This window comes from Oncorhynchus gorbuscha, unplaced genomic scaffold, assembly GCF_021184085.1.
Source record: "Oncorhynchus gorbuscha isolate QuinsamMale2020 ecotype Even-year unplaced genomic scaffold, OgorEven_v1.0 Un_scaffold_2922, whole genome shotgun sequence".
Taxonomy (NCBI): domain Eukaryota; kingdom Metazoa; phylum Chordata; class Actinopteri; order Salmoniformes; family Salmonidae; genus Oncorhynchus; species Oncorhynchus gorbuscha.
The window spans coordinates 1-26,354 of record NW_025747309.1 but is presented as its reverse complement, the minus strand read 5'-3'; the positions used below and the strand labels follow the sequence as shown (position 1 = coordinate 26,354).

Below are 26,354 nucleotides of genomic sequence, written 5' to 3'. Positions count from 1 at the left end.
TGGGTTACGTCACCCTTTACCTAGTGGGTTACGTCACATTAGACCTAGTGGGTTACGTCACCCTTTACCTAGTGGGTAACGTCACATTAGACCTAGTGGGTTACGTCACCCTTTACCTAGTGGGTTACGTCACATTAGACCTAGTGGGTTACATCACCCTTTACCTAGTGGGTTACGTCACATTAGACCTAGTGGGTTACATCACCCTTTACCTAGTGGGTTACGTCACATTAGACCTAGTGGGTTACGTCACATTAGACCTAGTGGGTTACGTCACCCTTTATCTAGTGGGTTACGTCACATTAGACCTAGTGGGTTACGTCACTTTAGAGCCTACGCCGTCCTTCAGGGGGGAGGGGGGGAGCGGGTGGGGAATTCAGTTGGAATTCACTGGATAATAGAAATAGAAATAAACAAAACCAACCGGATAAGATTTGATTCCCATTGCGCTTTTCCACCAGTATATTGTATTGCATCTGGGAGATGTAGTCCTAAAAAAAACATTGGCACGGTTCCTATGTGAGTTAAACAGTACTAAAACTACAACAACAAAAAACTACAACTCACCTCATCCGTTTCCTGGCTGGCAGGGTAATGTCATGGCAACCATTCTGAACCAGAACACAACACCCTCATCCACTGCCTGGCTGGCAGGGTAATGTCATGGCAACCATTCTGAACCAGAACACAACACCCTCATCCACTGCCTGACTGTCAGGGTAATGTCATGGCAACCATTCTGAACCAGAACACAACACCCTCATCCACTGCCTGACTGTCAGGGTAATGTCATGGCAACCATTCTGAACCAGAACACAACACCCTCATCCACTGCCTGGCTGGCAGGGTAATGTCATGGCAACCAGGACACAACACATCATCTAGGATCAGCACATCGTCCTTCACGCCTAACCTTCAACCGTATTTCTGTGAATTCTAAGTCTGACCTTAGATCAGTGTCCTGTGGCTTCCTCATCCTGCTCCCAGTAATGATTTTACATTTATTTATTCAACTAGGCAAATCACTTAAAGAACAAATTATTATTTACAATGACGGCCTACCAAAAGGGCAAAATGTCTCCTGCGGGGCTGGGATTAAATAAATAAATAAATACCCAATATAGGACAAAAACACACACCGTGACAAGAGAGACAACACAACACTACATAAAGAGAGACAACACAACACTACATAAAGAGAGACAACACAACACTACATAAAGAGAGACAACACAACACTACATAAAGAGAGACAACACTACATAAAGAGAGACAACACTACATAAAGAGAGACACCACAACACTACATAAAGAGAGACAACACTACATAAAGAGAGACACCACAACACTACATAAAGAGAGACACCACAACACTACATAAAGAGAGACAACACTACATAAAGAGAGACCTAAGACAACACTACATAAAGAGAGACCTAAGACAACACTACATAAAGAGAGACCTAAGACAACACTACATAAAGAGAGACCTAAGACAACACAACACTACATAAAGAGAGACACCACAACACTACATAAAGAGAGACATAAGACAACACTACATAAAGAGAGACAACACAACACTACATAAAGAGAGACACCACAACACTACATAAAGAGAGACAACACAACACTACATAAAGAGAGACACCACAACACTACATAAAGAGAGACAACACAACACTACATAAAGAGAGACCTAAGACAACACTACATAAAGAGAGACAACACAACACTACATAAAGAGAGACACCACACCACTACATAAAGAGAGACAACACAACACTACATAAAGAGAGACAACACAACACTACATAAAGAGAGACAACACTACATAAAGAGAGACACCACTACATAAAGAGAGACACCACAACACTACATAAAGAGAGACAACACTACATAAAGAGAGACACCACAACACTACATAAAGAGAGACAACACTACATAAAGAGAGACACCACAACACTACATAAAGAGAGACACCACAACACTACATAAAGAGAGACAACACAACACTACATAAAGAGAGACAACACAACATAAAGAGAGACCTAAGACAACACTACATAAAGAGAGACCTAAAGACAACAACACTACATAAAGAGAGACAACACAACACTACATAAAGAGAGACACCACAACACTACATAAAGAGAGACAACACAACACTACATAAAGAGAGACCTAAAGACATCAACACCGCAAAGGAGCAACACACAGTATGGTAGCAGCTCAACATGACAACAATATGGTAGCAGCTCAACATGACAACAACATGGTAGCAGCTCAACACGGTAGCAGTTCAACATGGTAGCAGTCAACATGACAACAACATGGTAGCAGCTAAACATGACAACAACATGGTAGCAGCTCAACACGGTAGCAGTTCAACACGGTAGCAGTTCAACATGGTAGCAGCTAAACATGACAACAACATGGTAGCAGCTCAACACGGTAGCAGTTCAACATGGTAGCAACACAACATGGTAGCAACACAACATGACAACAACATGGTAGCACCACAACATGGTAGCAGCTCAACATGACAACAACATGGTAGCAGCTCAACATGACAACAACATGGTAGCAGCACAACATGACAACAACATGGTAGCATCACAACATGCTAGCAGCACAAAACATGGTACAAACATTATTGGGCACAGACAACAACACAAAGGGCAAGAAGGTAGAGACAACAATACATCACGTGAAGCAGACACAACTGTCAGTAAGAGATGATTTGCTAGCTGCAGCGAACTGAAAAGAGGAGCGACCCAGGGATGTGTGCTCTTTGGGGACCTTTAACAGAATGTGACTGGCAGAACGTGTGTTGTATGTGGAGGATGAGGGCTGCAGTAGATATCTCAGAGAGGGGGGCGTGAGGCCTAAGAGGGTTGTGGAGGATGAGGGCTGCAGTAGATATCTCAGAGAGGGGGGCGTGAGGCCTAAGAGGGTTGTGGAGGATGAGGGCTGCAGTAGATATCTCAGAGAGGGGGGCGTGAGGCCTAAGAGGGTTGTGGAGGATGAGGGCTGCAGTAGATATCTCAGAGAGGGGGAGTGAGGCCTAAGCAGGTTTTTATAAATGAGCATCAACCAGTGTTTGTTGCCACTGCATTCATTTCTACTTTACTGCATCTCAGTAATGCTGCATTCATGTCATTCTACTCCCAGTAATGCTGCATTCATGTCATTCTACTCCCAGTAATGCTGCATTCATGTCATTCTACTCCCAGTAATGCTGCATTCATTTAATTCTAATTTTTTAAAATTAAAAACGATGGTCAAATTTGATTAATCTCCAAAATGCTAAGAAACGATATGTCCAACTGCATCTGGCCCAGGTCCTGAGGACGAACGATTCTATTTATACATCTGTTTATGTTTCTATTTTTTGAAGTGGTCCTCGTCACACGCTTACGATGTCACACACGCTAACGTGGCAAAGAGAGAGAGAGAGGGGGTTGACACAAATATGTCACGACACCACGCTGTCTCTGTGATCTCTACACACACACACACACACACAGAAACACACGCACGTACGCACGCACGCACGCACGCACGCACGCACGCACGCACGCACGCACGCACGCACGCACGCACGCACGCACACACACACACACACACACACACACACACACACACACACACACACACACACACACACACACACACACACACACACACACACACACACACACACACACACACAGTAGCCATCAGGAGGCCTCACAAAAAGGGTCAGAGAGACCTGAGGGCAGGAGCCTCTACAGCCACCGCAATGCATTATGGGCCACGGTGAGGAGGAGGAGGGAAGGAGTCACTGTGGACTACATTCTCCTGCTGGGATCACAGTACTGTATTGTGGCTGTCTCATACACAGACACCAAGCACAGCTACAAGACCTCCACTGATATAACATAGATCCTCCATTCTAGACACCATAGATCTGCATTCATCACAAGACCTCCACTGATATACAGTAACATAGATCCTCCATTCTAGACAACATAGATCTGCATTCATCACAAGACCTCCACTGATACACAGTAACATAGATCCTCCATTCTAGACATTTTGTTACAGCCTTATTCTAAAATTAATTACATTTTCCCCCCTCCTCAATCTACACACAATACCCCATAACGACATCACAATACCCCATAATGACATCACAATACCCCATAATGACATCACAATACCCCATAATGACATCACAATACCCCATAATGACAAAGCAAAAACAGGTTTTTAGAAATGTTTTAAAATTAAAAAACTGAAATAGCTTATTATTTACATCAGTATTCAGACCATTTTGCTATGAGACTTGAAATTGAGCTCAGGTGCATCCTGTTTCCATTGATCATCCTTGAGATGTTTCTACAACTTGATTGGAGTCCACCTGTGGTAAATTCAATTAATTGGACATGATTTGGAAAGGCACACACCTGTCTATATCAGGTCCCACAGTTGACAGTGCATGTCAGAGAAAAAACCAAGCCATGAGGACAAAAGCTCTGAGACAGGATTGTGTCGAGGCACAGATCTGGGGAAGAGTACCAAAACATTTCAGCAGCATCGAAGGTCCCCAAGAACACAGTGGCCTCCATCAGTATTAAATGGAAGAAGTTTGGAACCACCAAGACTCTTCCTAGTGCTGGCCGCCTGGCAAAACTGCGCAATCGGTGGAGAAGGGCCTTGGTCAGGGAGGTGAGCAAGAACCTGATGGTCACTCTGACAGAGCTCCAGAGTTCTTCTGTGGAAATGGTTGTCCTTCTGGAAGGTTATCCCATCTCAAAAGGACTCCACCAATCAGGCCTTTATGGTCTAGTGGCCAGACGGAAGCCGCTCCTCAGTAAAAGGCACATGACAGCCCTCTTGGAGTTTGCCAAAAGGCACCTAAAGACTCTCAGACGATGAGTAACAAGATTCTCTGGTCTGATGAAACCAAGATTGAACTTTGTGGCCTGAATGCCAAGCGTCACGTCTGGAGGAAACCTGGCACCATCCCTACGGTGAAGCATGGTGGTGGCAGCATCATGCTGTGGGGATGTTTTTCAGCGGCAAGGACTGGGAGAGGGAAAGATTAACGAAGCATAGTACAGAGAGATCCTTGATGAAACCTGCTCCAGAGCGCTCAGGAACTCAGACTGGGGTGAAGGTTCACCTTCCAACGACCTTAACCACACGGCCAAGGCAACGCAGGAGTGGCTTCGGGACAAATCTCTGAATGTCCTTGAGAAGCCCAGCCAGAGCCCAGACTTTGAACCCGATCGAACATCTCTGGAGAGACCTGAAAATAGCTGTGCAGCGAAGTTCCCCATCCAACCTGACAGAGATTGAGAGGATCTGCAGAGAAGAATGGGGGAAACTCCCCAAATACAGGTGTGCCAAGCTTGTAACTTCAAACCCAAGAAGACTTGAGGCTGTAATCGCTGACAAAGGTGTTTCAACAAAGTACAGAGTAAAGGATCTGAATACTAATGTAAATGTGATATTTTCAGGGTTTGTTTTGGAAAACTTAAAAAAAAAAATCTGGCTTCGCTTGGTCATTATGGGGTATTGTGGTGTCCTTATGGGGTATTGTGGTGTCCTTATGGGGGTATTGTGATGTCATTATGGGGGAGTGTGTGTGGATTGATGAGGGGAAAAGAACTATTTAACATTTTTAAAAAAGGTGGTGAAGGGGTCTAAATACTTCCTCCATACTGTACTTCATATGGAATACTTCCTCCATACTGTACTTCATATGGAATACTTCCTCCATACTGTACTTCATATGGAATACTTCCTCCATACTGTACTTCATATGGAATACTTCCTGAATGGCCTGTGACATACTTCCTCCATACTGTACTTCATATGGAATACTTCCTCCATACTGTACTTCATATGGAATACTTCCTCCATACTGTACTTCATATGGAATACTTCCTCCATACTGTACTTCATATGGAATACTTCCTCCATACTGTACTTCATATGGAATACTTCCTCCATACTGTACTTCATATGGAATACTTCCTCCATACTGTACTTCATATGGAATACTTCCTCCATACTGTACTTCATATGGAATACTTCCTGAATGGCCTGTGACATACTTCCTCCATACTGTACTTCATATGGAATACTTCCTCCATACTGTACTTCATATGGAATACTTCCTCCATACTGTACTTCATAGTTCTATCAGAACTAGGACTGGCGTTGTAGCAGGACCGAGGCACGGGTTCTATCAGAACTAGGACTGCCGTTGTAGCAGGACCGAGGCACGGGTTCTATCAGAACTAGGACTGCCGTTGTAGCAGGACCGAGGCACGGGTTCTATCAGAACTAGGACTGGCGTTGTAGCAGGACCGAGGCACGGGTTCTATCAGAACTAGGACTGCCGTTGTAGCAGGACCGAGGCACGGGTTCTATCAGAACTAGGACTGCCGTTGTAGCAGGACCGAGGCACGGGTTCTATCAGAACTAGGACTGCCGTTGTAGCAGGACCGAGGCACGGGTTCTATCAGAACTAGGACTGCCGTTGTAGCAGGACCGAGGCACGGGTTCTATCAGAACTAGGACTGGCGTTGTAGCAGGACCGAGGCACGGGTTCTATCAGAACTAGGACTGCCGTTGTAGCAGGACCGAGGCACGGGTTCTATCAGAACTAGGACTGCCGTTGTAGCAGGACCGAGGCACGGGTTCTATCAGAACTAGGACTGCCGTTGTAGCAGGACCGAGGCACGGGTTCTATCAGAACTAGGACTGCCGTTGTAGCAGGACCGAGGCACGGGTTCTATCAGAACTAGGACTGGCGTTGTAGCAGGACCGAGGCACGGGTTCTATCAGAACTAGGACTGGCGTTGTAGCAGGACCGAGGCACGGGTTCTATCAGAACTAGGACTGCCGTTGTAGCAGGACCGAGGCACAGGTTCTACCAGAACTAGGACTGCCATTGTAGCAGGACCGAGGCACGGGTTCTATCAGAACTAGGACTGGCGTTGTAGCAGGACCGAGGCACGGGTTCTATCAGAACTAGGACTGGCGTTGTAGCAGGACCGAGGCACGGGTTCTATCAGAACTAGGACTGCCGTTGTAGCAGGACCGAGGCACGGGTTCTATCAGAACTAGGACTGCCGTTGTAGCAGGACCGAGGCACGGGTTCTATCAGAACTAGGACTGCCGTTGTAGCAGGACCGAGGCACGGGTTCTATCAGAACTAGGACTGCCGTTGTAGCAGGACCGAGGCACGGGTTCTATCAGAACTAGGACTGGCGTTGTAGCAGGACCGAGGCACGGGTTCTATCAGAACTAGGACTGGCGTTGTAGCAGGACCGAGGCACGGGTTCTATCAGAACTAGGACTGCCGTTGTAGCAGGACCGAGGCACAGGTTCTATCAGAACTAGGACTGCCATTGTAGCAGGTCCGTGGCACGGGTTCTATCAGAACTAGGACTGCCGTTGTCGCAGGACCGAGGCACGGGTTCTATCAGAACTAGGACTGGCGTTGTAGCAGGACCAAGGCACGGGTTCTATCAGAACTAGGACTGGCGTTGTAGCAGGACCGAGGCACGGGTTCTATCAGAACTAGGACTGGCGTTGTAGCAGGACCGAGGCACGGGTTATATCAGAACTAGGACTGCCGTTGTAGCAGGACCGAGGCACTGGTTCTATCAGAACTAGGACTGGAGTTGTAGCAGGACAAAGGCTACAAACGTGTTAATTATTCAACTTCTCGCTGCAGCCGACCAGAAACAAGCCATTCTGTTCTGTTCTGCATCTTTGTGTGTGTGTCTGCGCGGTCTGAGATAAAAACAGTGTATTTGACTGATGTTGAATGAACGAGGACACGTTTCGTCCATTAAAGGAGAGGAAACAGAGGGAGGGAGGCTCTTCTATACACCACACACACACACACACACTACATGTGATCTGTTCTGTGTTCAGTCATGAATTCGATGAATGTCATGGAGGAGGAGAGGAGGAGGAAAGGAGGAGGAGAAGAGGAGGAGGGGAGAGGAGGAGAGGAGGAAGAGAGGAGGAGAGAGGAGGAGGAGATGAGGAAGAGAGGAGGAAGAGAGGAGGAAGAGAGGAGGAGAGGAGGTGGGTTGGAAAAGCAGAGCAAATTGGACCGCTTGTTTCTTCTGAGTGCTTAGTGTGCTACATTCTCTCTCCCTTTCTCTCTATCTCTACCACTCCGTCTCTCTCTCTCTTCCAATCCCTCTCTATGTTTTCTAGACCAGGCACTAATCCCCGGGACACTAGATGTTCTGCTTACTCTAGACCAGGCCCTAATCCCCGGGACACTAGATGTTCTGTTTACTCTAGACCAGGCCCTAATCCCCGGGACACTAGATGTTCTGTTTACTCTAGACCAGGCCCTAATCCCCGGGACACTAGATGTTCTGTTTACTCTAGACCAGGCCCTAATCCCCAGAATGTTCTGTTTACTCTAGACCAGGCCCTAATCCCCGGGACACTAGATGTTCTGTTTACTCTAGACCAGGCCCTAATCCCCAGAATGTTCTGCTTACTCTAGACCCTAATCCCCAGGACATTCTGCTAACTCTAGACCAGGCCCTAATCCCCAGGACGTTCTGTTTACTCTAGACCAGGCCCTAATCCCCAGGACGTTCTGCTAACTCTAGACCAGGCCCTAATCCCCGGGACGTTCTGTTTACTCTAGACCAGGCCCTAATCCCGGGACTCTAGACCAGGCCCTAATCCCGGGACGTTCTGCTAACTCTAGACCAGGCCCTAATCCCCGGGACGTTCTGACCAGGCCCTAATCCCTGACATTCTGTTTACTCTAGACCAGGCCTAATCCCGGGCGTTCTGCTAACTCTAGACCAGGCCCTAATCCCGGGACACTAGACCAGGCCCTAATCCCCAGGACGTTCTGTTTACTCTAGACCAGGTCCTAATCCCCGGGACGTTCTGCCAACTCTAGACCAGGCCCTAATCCCCGGGACACTAGATGTTCTGTTTACTCTAGACCAGGCCCTAATCCCCGGGACGTTCTGCTAACTCTAGACCAGGCCCTAATCCCCGGGACATTCTGTTTACTCTAGACCAGGCCCTAATCCCCGGGACGTTCTGCTAACTCTAGACCAGGCCCTAATCCCCGGGACGTTCTGTTTACACTAGACCAGGCCCTAATCCCCAGGACGTTCTGCCAACTCTAGACCAGGCCCTAATCCCCGGGACACTAGATGTTCTGTTTACTCTAGACCAGGCCCTAATCCCCGGGACGTTCTGCTAACTCTAGACCAGGCCCTAATCCCCGGGACGTTCTGTTTACACTAGACCAGGCCTAATCCCCAGGACGTTCTGTTTACTCTAGACCAGGTCCTAATCCCCGGGACGTTCTGCCAACTCTAGACCAGGCCCTAATCCCCGGGACACTAGATGTTCTGTTTACTCTAGACCAGGCCCTAATCCCCGGGACGTTCTGCTAACTCTAGACCAGGCCTTAATCCCGTTCTGTTTACTCTAGACCAGGCCCTAATCCCCGGGACGTTCTGCTAACTCTAGACCAGGCCCTAATCCCCGGGACGTTCTGTTTACACTAGACCAGGCCCTAATCCCCAGGACGTTCTGTTTACTCTAGACCAGGTCCTAATCCCCGGGACGTTCTGCCAACTCTAGACCAGGCCCTAATCCCCGGGACACTAGATGTTCTGTTTACTCTAGACCAGGCCCTAATCCCCGGGACGTTCTGTTTACTCTAGACCAGGTCCTAATCCCCAGAATGTTCTGTTTACTCTAGACCAGGCCCTAATCCCCAGAATGTTCTGTTTACTCTAGACCAGGCCCTAATCCCCGGAATGTTCTGTTTACTCTAGACCAGGCCCTAATCCCCGGGACGTTCTGCTAACTCTAGACCAGGCCCTAAACCCCGGGACACTAGATGTTCTGTTTACTCAGGACCAGGCCCTAATCCCCGGGACGTTCTGTTTACTCTAGACCAGGTCCTAATCCCCGGGACGTTCTGCTAACTCTAGACCAGGCCCTAATACCCGGGACACTAGATGTTCTGTTTACTCTACACCAGGCCCTAATCCCCGGGATGTTCTGCTAACTCTAGACCAGGCCCTAATCCCCGGGATGTTCTGCTAACTCTAGACCAGGCCCTAATCCCCGGGACGTTCTGCTAACTCTAGACCAGGCCCTAATCCCCGGGACACTAGATGTTCTGCTAACTCTAGACCAGGCCCTAATCCCCGGGACGTTCTGCTAACTCTAGACCAGGCCCTAATCCCCGGGACGTTCTGCTAACTCTAGACCAGGCCCTAATCCCCGGGACACTAGATGTTCTGTTTACTATAGACCAAGCCCTAATCCCCGGGATGTTCTGTTTACTCTAGACCAGGCCCTAATCCCCGGGACATTCTGCTTACTCTAGACCAGGCCCTAATCCCCGGGACACTAGATGTTCTGTTTACTCTAGACCAGGCCCTAATCCCCGGGACACTAGATGTTCTGTTTACTCTAGACCAGGCCCTAATCCCCGGGACACTAGATGTTCTGTTTACTCTAGACCAGGCCCTAATCCCCGGGACGTTCTGTTTACTCTAGACCAGGCCCTAATCCCCGGGATGTTCTGTTTACTCTAGACCAGGCCCTAATCCCCGGGACGTTCTGTTAACTCTAGACCAGGCCCTAATCCCTGGACGTTCTGTTTACTCTAGACCAGGCCCTAATCCCCGGGATGTTCTGTTTACTCTAGACCAGGCCCTAATCCCCGGGACGTTCTGTTTACTCTAGACCAGGTCCTAATCCCCGGGACGTTCTGCCAACTCTAGACCAGGCCCTAATCCCCGGGACACTAGATGTTCTGTTTACTCTAGACCAGGCCCTAATCCCCGGAATGTTCTGTTTACTCTAGACCAGGCCCTAATCCCCGGGACATTCTGCTTACTCTAGACCAAGCCCTAATCCCCGGGACTCTGGACGTTCTGCTTACTCTAGACCAAGCCCTAATCCCCAGGACGTTCTCTTTACTCTGGACCAGGCCCTAATCCCCGGGACATTCTGCTTACTCTAGACCAAGCCCTAATCCCCGGGACTCTGGACGTTCTGCTTACTCTAGACCAGGTCCTAATCCCCAGGACTCTAGATGTTTTGATTACTCTAGACCAGGCCCTAATCCCCGGGACATTCTGTTTACTCTAGACCAGGCCCTAATCCCCTGGACTTTCTGTTTACTCTAGACCAGGCCCTAATCCCCGGGACATTCTGTTTACTCTAGACCAGGCCCTAATCCCCGGGACATACTGTTTACTCTAGATCAGGCCCTAACCCCCAGGACGTTCTGTTTACTCTAGACCAGGCCCTAACCCCCAGGACGTTCTGTTTACTCTAGACCAGGCCCTAATCCCCGGGACATTCTGTTTACTCTAGATCAGGCCCTAACCCCCAGGACGTTCTGTTTACTCTAGACCAGGCCCTAACCCCCAGGACGTTCTGTTTACTCTAGACCAGGCCCTAATCCCCGGGACTCTAGACGTTCTGATTACTCTACACCAGGCCCTAATCCCCGAATCCCCTGGACCTTTCTGCTTATTCTAGACCAGGTCCTAATCCCCGGGACATTCTGCTTATTCTAGACCAGGCCCTAGTCCCCAGGACGTTCTGTTTACTCTAGACCCTAATCCCCAGGACTCTAGACGTTCTGATTACTCTACACCAGGCCCTAATCCCAGAATCCCCAGGACGTTTCTGCTTATTCTAGACCAGGCCCTAATCCTTAGGATGTTTCTGCTTATTCTAGACCAGGCCCTAGTCCCCGGGACTCGAAAAGAGGAAGCGGCGGCGAAAGAGAGGGGCAGTTGAGGCTGCATCCTGACGAGATTCCGTCGGCGAGAAAATAGACCCCCATCGCCCACTGTTCTATTGGTGAACATTGGTCTACAGAGTGGAGCATGGGGTTTTAGGCACTGTATCTCAGTGCTGGAGGCATCACTACAGACACCCTGGTTCGATTCCAGGCTGTATCACAGGGGTCTAAGGCATTGCATCTCAGTGCTAGAGGCATCACTACAGACACCCTGGTTCGATTCCAGGCTGTATCGCAGCGGTCTAAGGCACTGTATCTCAGTGCTGGAGGCGTCACTACAGACACCCTGGTTCGATTCCAGGCTGTATCACAGGGGTCTAAGGCATTGCATCTCAGTGCTAGAGGCATCACTACAGACACCATGGTTCGATTCGAGGCTGTATCGCAGAGGTCTACGGCACTGCATCTCAGTGCTAGAGACGTCACTACAGACCCTGGTTCGATTCCAGGCTGTATTGCAGCGGTCTAAGCCACTGCATCTCAGTGCTAGAGACGTCACTACAGACCCTGGTTCGAATCCAGGCTGTATCCCAGCACTCTAAGGCACTGCATCTCAGTGCTAGAGACGTCACTACAGACCCTGGTTCGATTCCAGGCTGTATCGCAGCACTCTAAGGCACTGCATCTCAGTGCTAGAGACGTCACTACAGACCCTGGTTCAATTCCAGGCTGTATCGCAGCACTCTAAGGCACTGCATCTCAGTGCTAGAGACGTCACTACAGACCCTGGTTCAATTCCAGGCTGTATCGCAGCACTCTAAGGCACTGCATCTCAGTGCTAGAGACGTCACTACAGACCCTGGTTCGATTCCAGGCTGTATCGCAGCACTCTAAGGCACTGCATCTCAGTGATAGAGACGTCACTACAGACCCTGGTTCGATTCCAGGCTGTATCGCAGCACTCTAAGGCACTGCATCTCAGTGCTGGAGACGTCACTACAGACCCTGGTCCGATTCCAGGCTGCATCACAGCACTCTAAGGCACTGCATCTCAGTGCTAGAGACGTCACTACAGACCCTGGTTCGAATCCAGGCTGTATCGCAGCACTCTAAGGCACTGCATCTCAGTGCTGGAGACGTCACTACAGACCCTGGTCCGATTCCAGGCTGCATCACAGCACTCTAAGGCACTGCATCTCAGTGCTAGAGATGTCACTACAGACCCTGGTTCGAATCCAGGCTGTATCGCAGCACTCTAAGGCACTGCATCTCAGTGCTAGAGACGTCACTACAGACCCTGGTTCGATTCCAGGCTGTATCGCAGCGGTCTAAGGCACTGCATCTCAGTGCTAGAGACGTCACTACAGACCCTGGTTCGAATCCAGGCTGTATCGCAGCACTCTAAGGCACTGCATCTCAGTGCTGGAGACGTCACTACAGAATCCGTTTAACCTTGTTTTTTTTTTACCAGCATTTCACCTATGCAACTACATGCGACAAAACCCTCGATCCCCTTTTACTGGACACACAGAGTCGCTCAACGCGGAAGTGGTCAGATGAAGCGGATGCTAAAAGCTCCAGGACGGTTTTGCTATATCACAGACTGGATTCATTCATTCATCATTCTGTGATTCATCCAATGGCATTGAGGAGTCCACCACATCAGTCACCGGCTTCATTAATAAGTGCACCGATGACGTCATCCCCACAGTGACCGTACGTACATACCTCAACCAGAAGCCATGGATTACAGGCAACAGCCGCACTGAGTTTAAGTGTATATTTGCCGCTTTTCAAGGAGGACACTAATCCGGGCGCTCATAAGAAATCCCGCTGCGACTTTCTCGACGAGCCATAAAACGGGCAAAGCGTCAAATACATGACTAAGATCGATTCCAGCTCTGACGATATGGCAAAAACTATCACGATTTAACAAAGGGAAACCCAGCCGCGAGATACCCAGCGACATTTGACCTTTTTTCATTGACTGATGGAGTACTGTAGTACTACCCTTAAAAAAAACAAAGAAGAAGAATCTATTTTTAGAACACAAGACCTGCACTGCAAGACTAATATGTGCTTATCTATATACCAACAGTGTACAACAAGGCCTCATTTATCATAACCATTACAGAAAATGAATCCTGATTGCTCAATTTCCCCATATAATATATATATATATATTCAGTCAATGAAAAAAAATAAAAGTGCCATTTTAAGATTCATTTATCGAAGCTGTAACTGGTGATATTATATCTCGGAACACGAACTTAAAAAACAAAAGAGAAAGAAGCACTGATCTCAGCGGTGTGGCCCTTGCTTGTAGAGTAGAAGCCTCTGGCTGCGTAATGGCAAAGCCTTGTTTTGTTCATTCAGCAGACGAGACGCTCTTATTTCCCCCTAAGCCCCGTATCACAGTCAAGACACACCTAGTTTATAGTGAAAAACACGATGTAATCTAACAGAATTAAATAGGACAGAATGAAGTATGAAGCGATGAGAATCTGCACATCTGGAAAAGGTAGAAGAAGAAGAAGAAGAAGGAATCATTTGAAAACGAGGCTCAATTCTGTTCGAGTTGAAAAGTAAACATTTTCACTGGTTACAAAATGTTGAATATACAAACGTTCACATTTTGTGTGTATTCTTCCTGTTCATTAACCACATTCATATAGGGGCGCTCTTTTAATTTTTGGATGAAAAAACGTTCCCGTTTTAACCTGTTAGGCCTCAGCAGAATACTTTGGATGAATTGCGTGCCCATAGTAAACTGAATGAGTGAGAGGAAAAGGGAATTTATAGGGAGGGAGAAGGACTGTTTGATGCTTGGCTTCGTTTCACATGTACAAACGGAACAGCCAAGGAACTTTGACTTCAGTATGAAACTGGTTACCAACATAAAATAAAAAAATCTTTAGCTAAGAATTGTTTTGTGAAAACTTCCTGACATGCAAGTTTGAAGGGATTGATCCAACTTCCTGTTTGGTGTTCCTCAAGGTTCCGTTTTAGGACCACTATTGTTTCCACTATATATTTTTACCTCTTAGTGATGTCATTTGGAAACATAGTGTTAACTCTCACTGCTATGCGGAAGACCAACAGCTGTACATTTCGATAAAACGGCCCACAGTTCTGCTGTTCTCTAGTTCCATGTTCTGCTGTTCTCTAGTTCCATGGTTCTGCTGTTCTCTAGTTATGGCCCTCGCCGGAAGCAAAGTGTTTTCAGACATAAGGAAGTGTCAGGATGGCAGCAAATGGTTTCCTTTTAAAAACTCGGAGAAAACAGAGATGAGAGGTCCCAAGAAACTGTAACGCTCATCTGAAGAAGAGGGAGTGGGCCAAAGCGCAGCGCGATACGTGTTCACGATGTTAATGTCTAGAAAACAATAACAAAGAAGTTCTGTCAGGTGTAGAAACACAAAACAGAAAACAACTACCCACAAAGCACAGGTGGGGGAAAAAGCTGCCTAAGTATGATTCTCAATCGGAGACAATGATAGACAGCTGCCTAAGTATGATTCTCAATCGGAGACAACGATAGACAGCTGCCTAAGTATGATTCTCAATCGGAGACAACGATAGACAGCTGCCTAAGTATGATTCTCAATCAGACAACAACGATAGACAGCTGCCTAAGTATGATTCTCAATCAGACAACAACGATAGACAACTGCCTCTGATTGAGAACCACACCCGGCCAAACAACAAAGAAATAGAAAACATAGAAATAAAGAACATAGAATGCCCACGCTAGTCACACCCTGGCCTAACCAAAATAGAGAATGAAAACCTCTCTATGTCTCTATGTCCAGGGCATCTGCTGTTGGATCTGTCGATTCATCTCGATGGGTTGTACAGTCGTCTCTAAAAATGAAACTGCGAAGGAACTCGGCGTTACTCTGGACCCTGATCTCTCTTTTGACGAACATATCAAGACTGTTTCAAGGACAACTTTTTTTTTTAAATCTTCCAAACATTGTAAAACCAAAATGCAGAAAAAAACAAATCCATGCTTTTATTACTTCTACATTAGACTACTGCAATGCTATACTCTCCGGCTAACTAAATAAACTTCAGCTAGTGCTGAACACGGCTGCTAGAATCATGATGCTGCCGTACATACCTACAGGTACGCTACGGTCACGAGACACAGGCCACCTTACTGCCCCTAGACAGCTGGAGGCAGGGCTTTCTCCTATAGAGAGCTCCATTTCTATGGAACGGTCTGCCTACCCATGTGAGAGACTCGGTCTCGGTCTCAACCTTTAAGTCTTTACTGAAGACTCATCTCTTCAGTAGGTCCTATGATTGAGCGTAGTCTGAGCCCAGGAGTGTAGTCTGAGCCCAGGAGTGTAGTCTGAGCCCAGGAGTGAAGTCTGAGCCCAGGAGTGTAGTCTGAGCCCAGGAGTGTAGTCTGAGCCCAGGAGTGTAGTCTGAGCCCAGGAGTGTAGTCTGAGCCCAGGAGTGTAGTCTGAGCCCAGGAGTGTAGTCTGAGCCCAGGAGTGTAGTCTGAGCCCAGGAGTGTAGTCTGAGCCCAGGAGTGTAGTCTGAGCCCAGGAGTGTAGTCTGAGCCCAGGAGTGTAGTCTGAGCCCAGAAGTGTGAAGGTGAACGGAAAAGCACTGGAGCAAAGAACCGCCCTTGCTGTCTCTGCCTGGCCGGTTCCCCTCTCTCCCCTGGGATTCTCTCCCTCCGACCCTATTACGGGTGTAGTCTGAGCCCAGGGGGCTGAGTCACTGGCGCTACTGGTGCTCTTCCACGCCGTCCCTAGGAGGGGTGCGTCACGTCGTGCCAGGCTGTTTTCACTATACTCAACTTGAGTGGGTTGAGTCACTGACGTGATCTTTCTGTCCGGTTCGGCGCCCCCTCGAGCTCGGGCCGTAGGAGGAGATCTTTGTGGGCTGTACTCAGCTTTGTCTCAGGGTGGTAAATTGGTGGTCTGTTGATATCCCTCTTGTGGTGTGGGGGCTGTGCTCCGGGGGTATCGTCGGACAGGATCACGGTATCCCTCAACCCCTCAAACTGTCTCAGCTTCCAGTATCTTTGCTGCAATAGTCTATGTGCAGGGGGGCTACGGTCAGTCTGTCCAATCTAGAGAACAGCAGAACCGTGGAACTAGAGAACAGCAGAACCATGGAACTAGAGAACAGCAGCACCGTGGAACTAGAGAACAGCAGAACCATGGAACAGCAGAACCATGGAACTAGAGAACAGCAGAACTATGGAACTAGAGAACAGCAGAACCATAGTATTAGAAAACACGCAAAACGGTGGAACTAGAGAACAGCAGATACATGTTACTAGAGAACAGCAGAACCGTGGAACTAGAAAACAACAGAACCGTGGAACAAGAGAACAGCAGAACCATGGAACTAGAGAACACGCAGAACTGTGAAACTAGAGAACAGCAGAACCATGAAACAGCAGAACCATGGAACTAGAGAACAGCAGAACCGTGGAACTAGAGAACACGCAGAACCATGGAACTAGAGAACAGCAGAACAATTGAATAAGAGAACATCAGAACCATGGAACTAGAGAACACGCAGAACCATGAAACTAGAGAACAGCAGAACCGTGGAACTAGAGAACAGCAGAATGGGACACACTGTCTCACCCATACAGGGTCCTGTCCTGCTAGTCTAGATCTATATCTAATAGACAGAGAGACAGAATTGAATAGTAGAATACACCAGGCCCTAACCTCCCAGGGGCCTGACCTCCAAAGGCCCTAACCTCCAAAGGGCCCTAACCCCCATGGGCCTGACCTCTAGGGGCCCTAATCTCCATGGGTCTGACTTCCAGGGGCCCTGTCCTCCAGTAGGGCTGACCTCCAGGAGGGTCTGACCTCCAGGTGCCCTGACTTCCAGGGGCCCTGACCTCCATGGGTCTGACTTCCAGGGGCCCTGACCTCCATGGGTCTGACTTCCAGTGTCCCTGACCTCCATGGGTCTGACTTCCAGGGGCCCTGACCTCCATGGGTCTGACTTCCAGGGGCCCTGACCTCCATGGGTCTGACTTCCAGGGGCCCTGACCTCCAGGGGCCTGACCTCCAGGAGGGTCTGACCTCCAGGAGCCCTGACCTCCAGGAGCCCTGACCTCCAGGGGCCCTGACCTCCAGGAGCCCTGACCTCCAGGGGCCCTGACCTCCAGGGGCCCTGACTTCCAGGAGGGTCTGACCTCCAGGAGCCCTGACCTCCAGGGGCCTGACCTCCAGGGGCCCTGACACCAGGGGCCCTGACCTCCAGGAGCCCTGACCTCCAGGGGGCCCTGACCTCCAGGAGCCCTGACCTCCAGGGGCCCTGACCTCCAGGGGCCCTGACCTCCAGGAGGGTCTGACCTCCAGGAGCCCTGACCTCCAGGGGCCCTGACCTCCAGGGGCCCTGACCTCCAGGGGCCTGACCTCCAGGGGCCCTGACCTCCAGGAGGGTCTGACCTCCAGGAGCCCTGACCTCCAGGGGCCCTGACCTCCAGGGGCCTGACCTCCAGGAGGGTCTGACCTCCAGGAGCCCTGACCTCCAGGAGCCCTGACCTCCAGGGGCCCTGACCTCCAGGAGCCCTGACCTCCAGGGGCCCTGACCTCCAGGGGCCCTGACTTCCAGGAGGGTCTGACCTCCAGGAGCCCTGACCTCCAGGGGCCTGACCTCCAGGGGCCCTGACCTCCAGGGGTCTGACCTCCAGGGGCCCTGACCTCCAGGGGCCCTGACCTCCAGGAGCCCTGACCTCCAGGGGCCCTGACCTCCAGGAGCCCTGACCTCCAGGGGCCCTGACCTCCAGGGGCCCTGACCTCCAGGAGGGTCTGACCTCCAGGAGCCCTGACCTCCAGGGGCCCTGACCTCCAGGGGCCCTGACCTCCAGTGGCCCTGACCTCCAGGGGCCTGACCTCCAGGGGCCCTGACCTCCAGGAGGGTCTGACCTCCAGGAGCCCTGACCTCCAGGGGCCCTGACCTCCAGGGGCCCTGACCTCCAGGAGCCCTGACCTCCAGGAGCCCTGACCTCCAGTGTCCCTGACCTCCAAGGGTCTGACCTCCAGGGGCCCTGACCTCCAGGGGCCCTGATCTCCAGGAGCCCTGACCTCCAGGGGCCCAGACCTCCAGGGGCCCTGACCTCCAGGGGCCCTGACCTCCAGGGGCCCTGACCTCCAGGGGCCCTGACCTCCAGGGGCCCTGACCTCCAGGGGCCCTGACTTCCAGGGAACCCCATTTATTTTGTTACACTCTCACTCAGATATCCTTAACATGGCATAAGACATGGCAAAATGTGTAGATTTGCAGGTAATTAGCTTTAAAACTTGCCAAAAATGACTCTCCACCCCATGGCAAAATGTGTAGAATTGCAGAAAAAAACACACGATTTAAAACTGAAACATATTCTATAATCCCCTATGGCAAAAGGCTAGGGCCGGCCCTGAGTCAGTCACCCAAACAAGGCAGGGCCCCCCCAGTTACCCACATGGGCCCCCTGACCTCCTCTCCCCACCCATCTGATGATTAGCAGAGGGGTTACAGGCCATCTACACTCATTGAGAGCAGCTCATTTGGTTGGAGAGTGCAGTCAAAAATATATTGATTTCAATTGTATAGATTTAATATCTTCTCTTCATCAAGATCACCCTGGGGGCTAGGGCCCCGGTAAGCCCCTGCATTAATCAGGCCCTGCCCCTCCTCTCTCTCTCTTACCTTCCAAAGAGCAGGTTGACCACAGACCACCCTCCCTCCCCTCTCTCTCTCTTACCTTCCAGAGAGCAGGTTGACCACAGACCACCCTCCCTCCTCTCTCTCTTACTCTCTCGCTCTCTCTCTCTCTTACCTACCGGAGAGCAGGTTGACCACAGACCACCCTCCCTCCCCTCTCTCTCTCTTACCTACCAGAGAGCAGGTTGGTCACAGACCACCCTCCCTCCCTCTCTCTCTCTCTTACCTACCAGAGAGCAGGTTGGCCACAGACCACCCTCCCTCCCCTCTCTCTCTCTTACCTACCAGAGAGCAGGTTGACCACAGACCACCCTCCCTCCCCTCTCTATCTTACCTACCAGAGAGCAGGTTGACCACAGACCACCCTCCCTCCTCTCTCTCTCTCGCTCTCTCTCTCTTACCTACCGGAGAGCAGGTTGACCACAGACCACCCTCCCCCCCTCTGTCTCTCTTACCTACCAGAGAGCAGGTTGACCACAGACCACCCTCCCTCCCCTCTCTCTCTCTTACCTACCAGAGAGCAGGTTGACCACAGACCACCCTCCCTCCCCTCTCTCTCTCTCTTACCTACCAGAGAGCAGGTTGGCCACAGACCACCCTCCCTCCCCTCTCTCTCTCTTACCTACCAGAGCAGGTTGGCCACAGACCACCCTCCTTCCTCTCTCTCTCTCTCTCTCTCTCGCTCTCTCTCTCTCTTACCTACCGGAGAGCAGGTTGACCACAGACCACCCTCCCTCCCCTCTCTCTCTCTTACCTACCAGAGAGCAGGTTGGCCACAGACCACCCTCCCTCCTCTCTCGCTCTCTCTCTCTCTTACCTACCGGAGAGCAGGTTGACCACTGACCACCCTCCCACCCCTCTCTCTCTCTTACCTACCAGAGAGCAGGTTGGCCACAGACCACCCCCCCCTCTCTCTCTCTCTCTCTCTCTCTCTCTCTCTCTCTCTCTCTCTCTCTCTCTCTCTCTCTCTCTCTCTCTCTCTCTCTCTCTCTCTCTCTCTCTTACCTTCCAGACAGCAGGTTCGCCACAGACCAGAGTGAGTCATCACCTCTTCGTTCTTCCGGCTTGTGTCGTTGTCATTAGTGCTTTTGCTTTTGCACGTCCCTCGTGAGTACAGCCAGTAATCGGTCCCGACCGCTATCGTCATGAGGCTGAAGGCGGCGAAAGCCCCCACGGTGGTCACCAGCATCTGGACGCCCCGGTCACACATCAACATCTTCATTGACGGTTTTGAGTATCTCACGTCACGAGACAGCTTACTTACTGAGAAAAAAACGATGTCATTTACATTTAAAGAGAAGGGAAAGGAAGAGCGAGGTAGAGAGCAGAGGGAGAGAGAGAGACAGAGAGAGAGAGACAGAGAGAGAGAGAGAGAGAGAAGGCTAGGGGCTTCACTGATCAAGCCGGGTCGTTTTAACGACCACTGGCTCAAGACTCCACCACAGACTAGATTGGCGGCAGCGGTGACGCCACATATTTCTCTTCTTCCTCTTTCTTCTTCTTGGAATCTCCTGTTGAAATCCAGGGCTGGGCTGGTCTGTGTCCCTGTCAGCTACCCGATCCGCCTCTCCCTCTTTCCCCCGTTCAGTCTCCTTTCAGCTACCCGATCCGCCTCTCCCTCTTTCCCCCGTTCAGTCTCCTTTCAGCTCAACTTCTCCAACCAGCCTCTCCAGACCTAACGTCCGTTTAACGTCCACAGCGGCGGAATGACTCCATCTTCATCCGTCTAATAACACAACAACAACAAAAACAACAACACCATTGAGATGTATTGTTTTAATTTGTTTTATTTTAGAGAGCGCATTTGTAATGGTTTTGATTAGACTATCGATAATCTATCTGTCACGTAACGTGCACGCGTAATGTATAGACTAAACAACTCACCGATTGAATCCTAGATGGCTGTGGATTGAAACGCTCTCCTCCTCCTCTAAAGATTTTCATTCACGTTAGCCAGGCAGACAGAGAGTCAGTCAGACAGGCGGGCGGGAAGACGGTTCAGTTCCACTCGTCTCTTAGGTATTCCGGTAACGTCCTCCTCCTTTCCTGAATGAACGAGCGCCTTTTCTATCTCCCGGTATGAGAGAAAAGGCAAGTACACATCCGACCGTTAGCCTGCCTCTGTTGTTGTTGTTGTTGTTGTTGACACGTTGACATTTTTCTTGGATATCTCCTCCAGTCCAGAGCGAACACACTCCACACACACACACACACACTCACACACACTCATACAGACCCATAGCCAGCTACACACAAACACATAAGGCGGTTTAGCCGAAACACCGACACAAACAACATGGCACTTACACGCTCTCTCTCTCCTCTCTCTTTTGCGCCCTCACTCACACACATGCACCGAAAAAAAAAAAATATATATATATATCCCTTTTTTCAAACCCGGTTTGTTTCCAGAAATCTCAATGTTTTAGTCCTGTCCAGTCTAGTGAGCTGATCCTAACAGCGGTGAAAGCGTAAACGGAAGTCAATCTGGAGGTTTAAAAAAAAAAAAAAACAACGGTAGGTGGGCGCCTGGCTGCTCCTCTCCGTGAAACGTGCCGGTGAAACAGATGACAGCCAGCCAGCCCCCACGCTCCCCAGCCACTACCGGGTGTCAAACACCGCCCACGGATCGCTTTGTGGAGAGACTGTGATGCGGTGCTGTGTTGTTGCCACGTAGTTGTCGCGTTCCGAACAGCTGCTGTCCATGGTGCTGAACGGAGTGGATTCTGTTTGGCACACCTGACTGTTTCTCACTGACTGCCTGATCCTAACCTGACTGTTTCTCGCTGACTGCCTGCTCCTAACCTGACTGTTTCTCACTGACTGCCTGCTCCTAACCTGACTGTTTCTCACTGACTGCCTGATCCTAACCTGACTGTTTCTCGCTGACTGCCTGCTCCTAACCCGACTGTTTCTACCTGACTGCCTGCTCCTAACCTGACTGTTTCTTCCTGACTGCCTGCTCCTAACCTGACTGTTTCTCACTGACTGCCTGATCCTAACCTGACTGTTTCTCACTGACTGCCTGATCCTAACCTGACTGTTTCTACCTGACTGCCTGCTCCTAACCTGACTGTTTCTCACTGACTGACTGCTCCTAACCTGACTGTTTCTCACTGACTGCCTGATCCTAACCTGACTGTTTCTTCCTGACTGACTGCTCCTAACCTGACTGTTTCTCACTGACTGCCTGATCCTAACCTGACTGTTTCTACCTGACTGACTGCTCCTAACCTGACTGTTTCTACCTGACTGCCTGAACCTGTTTCTTCCTGACTGTTTCTGACTGTTTCTCACTGACTGCCTGATCCTAACCTGACTGTTTCTTCCTGACTGACTGCTCCTAACCTGACTGTTTCTACCTGACTGCCTGCTCCTAACCTGACTGTTTCTTCCTGACTGCCTGCTCCTAACCTGACTGTTTCTACCTGACTGCCTGCTCCTAACCTGACTGTTTCTTCCAGACTGCCTGCTCCTAACCTGACTGTTTCTCACTGACTGCCTGCTCCTAACCTGACTGTTTCTACCTGACTGCCTGCTCCTAACCTGACTGTTTCTCACTGACTGCCTGCTCCTAACCTGACTGTTTCTCACTGACTGCCTGCTCCTAACCTGACTGTTTCTTCCTGACTGCCTGCTCCTAACCTGACTGTTTCTCACTGACTGCCTGCTCCTAACCTGACTGTTTCTCACTGACTGCCTGCTCCTAACCTGACTGTTTCTCACTGACTGCCTGCTCCTAACTGCAGACTGTTTCTACCTGACTGCCTGATCCTAACCTTACTGTTTCTTCCTGACTGCCTGCTCCTAACCAGATTGTTGTATGTGTGTGTGTGTGTGTGTGTGTGTGTGTGTGGGTGTGAGACACAGTGTGTGTGTGCGTGTGCGTGCGTGTGTGTGTGTGTGTGTGTGTGAGAGAGACACTGTGTGTGTGTCTCCACTGCGCTGTTTAGGCAAAAGGGAGAGAGAGAGAGGGGGGTGGGGGGGTGAGAGAAAGGGAGAGAGAGACAGAGGGGAGAGAGAAAAGAAGACACAGAGAGAGAGATGAGAGAGAGAGACAGAGAGAGAAAGGGAGGGAGAGAGAGAGAGAGAGAGAGAGAGAGAGAGAGAGAGAGAGAAACAGAGAGAGAGAGAGAGAAAGGGAGACAGAGAGAGAGGGAGTGAAAGGGAGAGAGGGAGGAGAGAGAGACAGAGAGAGGAGAGAGAGAGCGAGAGAGAGAGAGAAAGAGAGAGACAGAGAGAGAGAGAGGGTGGAGGAGAGAGAGAGAGAGAGAGAGCGAGAGAGAGAGAGAGAGGGGGAGGAGAGAGAGAGAGAAAGAGAGAGACAGAGAGAGAGATAGGGGGGGAGAGAGAGAGGGTAGGAGAGAGAGAGGGGGGAGGGGGGAGGAGAGAGAGAGAGTGAGTGAGAGAGAGAGAGGGGGGAGGAGAGATGGGCACCAAGCGAGGCGTGAAGAATCAGCGCCCAGAGAGTAGAACCTTACTTAAAGAGGCAGAGGCCCATTTTAATGATACCTCTTCACTCCTGCTACATACTGCCTTACAGACTGCTAACCACGCTGCTGCCAGAGGGTTTTATACTGCCTTACAGACTGCTAACCACGCTGCTGCCAGAGGGTTTTATACTGCCTTACAGACTGCTAACCACGCTGCTACCAGAGGGTTTTATACTGCCTTACAGACTGCTAACCACGCTGCTGCCAGAGGGTTTTATACTGCCTTACAGACTGCTAACCACGCTGCTGCCAGAGGGTTTTATACTGCCTTACAGACTGCTAACCACGCTGCTGCCAGAGGGTTTTATACTGCCTTACAGACTGCTAACCACGCTGCTGCCAGAGGGTTTTATACTGCCTTACAGACTGCTAACCACGCTGCTGCCAGAGGTTTTATACTGCCTTACAGACTGCTAACCAGGTCCATCTACAGACTGTTAACCAGGTCCATCTAGACAGGTCCATCTTGACAGGTCCAGGTAGACAGGTCCAGGTAGACAGGTCCATCTAGACAGGTCCAGGTAGACAGGTCCATCTAGACAGGTACAGGTAGACAGGTCCATCTAGACAAGTCCATCTAGACAGGTCCATCTATACAGGTCCATATTGACAGGTCCAGGTAGACAGGTCCATCTAGACTGGTCCAGGCAGACAGGTCCATCTAGACTGGTCCATATAGACAGGTCCATATTGACAGGTCCAGGTAGACAGGTCCAGGTAGACAGGTCCAGGTAGACAGGTCCATCTAGACAGGTCCATATAGACAGGTCCATCTAGACTGGTCCATCTAGACAGGTCCATATTGACAGGTCCAGGTAGACAGGTCCAGGTAGACAGGTCCATCTAGACAGGTCCATCTATCCATGACAGGTCCATATTGACAGGTCCAGGTAGACAGGTCCATCTAGACTGGTCCAGGTAGACAGGTCCATCTAGACAGGTCCAGGTAGACAGGTCCATCTAGACAGGTCCATATTGACAGGTCCATATAGACAGGTCCATATAGACAGGTCCAGGTAGACAGGTCCATCTAGACAGGTCCATGTAGACAGGTCCATCTAGACAGGTCCAGGCAGACAGGTCCAGGTAGACAGGTCCATCTAGACAGGTCCAGGCAGACAGGTACAGGTAGACAGGTCCATCTAGACAGGTCCATCTAGACAGGTCCATATTGACAGGTCCATCTAGACAGGTCCATCTAGACAGGTCCAGGCAGACAGGTCCAGGCAGACAGGTCCAGGTAGACAGGTCCAGGCAGACAGGTCCATATTGACAGGTCCATCCATTGACAGGTCCATCTAGACAGGTCCATCTAGACAGGTCCAGGTAGACAGGTCCATCTAGACAGGTCCAGGCAGACAGGTCCAGGCAGACAGGTCCAGGTAGACAGGTCCAGGCAGACAGGTCCATCTAGACAGGTCCAGGTAGACAGGTCCATATTGACAGGTCCATATTGACAGTTCCATCTAGACAGGTCCAGGCAGACAGGTCCATCTAGACCGGTCCAGGTAGCCAGGTGCAGGAAGACAGGCCTCGGCACACGGTTCTAACTCTAGAATTAGCTCTTTCCCACCAAACAGCCAATTATGTCTTCTAAACCCATCACTCAGCGTGACAGGTCCCCTTATCTCTCCTAAACCCCCCTTATCTCTTCTAAACCCATCACTCAGCGTGACAGGTCCCCTTATCTCTCCTAAACCCAACCCCCCTTATCTCTCCTAAACCCATCAGTCTGTGTGACAGGTCCCCTTATCTCTCCTAAACCCATCAGTCTGCGTGACAGGCCCCTTATCTCTCCTAAACCCATCAGTCTGCGTGACAGGTCCCTTTATCTCTCCTAAACCCATCACTCAGCGTGACAGGTCCCCTTATCTCTCCTAAACCCATCAGTCTGCGTGACAGGTCCCCTTATCTCTCCTAAACCCATCAGTCTGCGTGACAGGTCCCTTTATCTCTCCTAAACCCATCACTCAGCGTGACAGGTCCCCCTTATCTCCCTAAACCCATCAGTCTGCGTGACAGGTCCCTTTATCTCTCCTAAACCCATCAGTCTGCGTGACAGGTCCCCCTTATCTCTCCTAAACCCATCAGTCTGCGTGACAGGTCCCTTTATCTCTCCTAAACCCATCAGTCTGCGTGACAGGTCCCTTTATCTCTCTTAAAGACAGTGTGTACTCCGGTCCACACAGAACATTTACCTTGCAGTAGGTTCACCTCAAACCCAGAGAGAAATCAGCGATTTCACAGCCCTCTACTCGTGCACTGTTGCACCTGCAACACTAATCTTAGTGAGCACCACCTCCGGTCCAAGCAAATGCGTTTGATTGGTTGGATGGGTGTGGGAGGAGTCACTGATTACCACACCCCTTTTCTTTAGCTGATTTTCCAGGCTGGTT

At 50.2% G+C, this 26,354-nt stretch overlaps 1 protein-coding gene across 1 annotated transcript in view; it reads right to left on the bottom strand.

Moving 5' to 3' along the window:
• The window catches only part of LOC124027070 (voltage-dependent calcium channel gamma-3 subunit-like), a gene marked incomplete at its 3' end in the record, with an annotated part of 52,907 nt that extends 32,085 nt beyond the window's left edge, over positions 1-20,822 (bottom strand). Inside the window, exon 1 of the mRNA XM_046339621.1 lies at positions 20,471-20,822. Coding sequence (XP_046195577.1) covers positions 20,471-20,687 — 217 coding nt within the window. The remainder of the gene's footprint in view (positions 1-20,470) is intronic.
• Between the last annotated feature and the right edge of the window lie 5,532 nt (positions 20,823-26,354).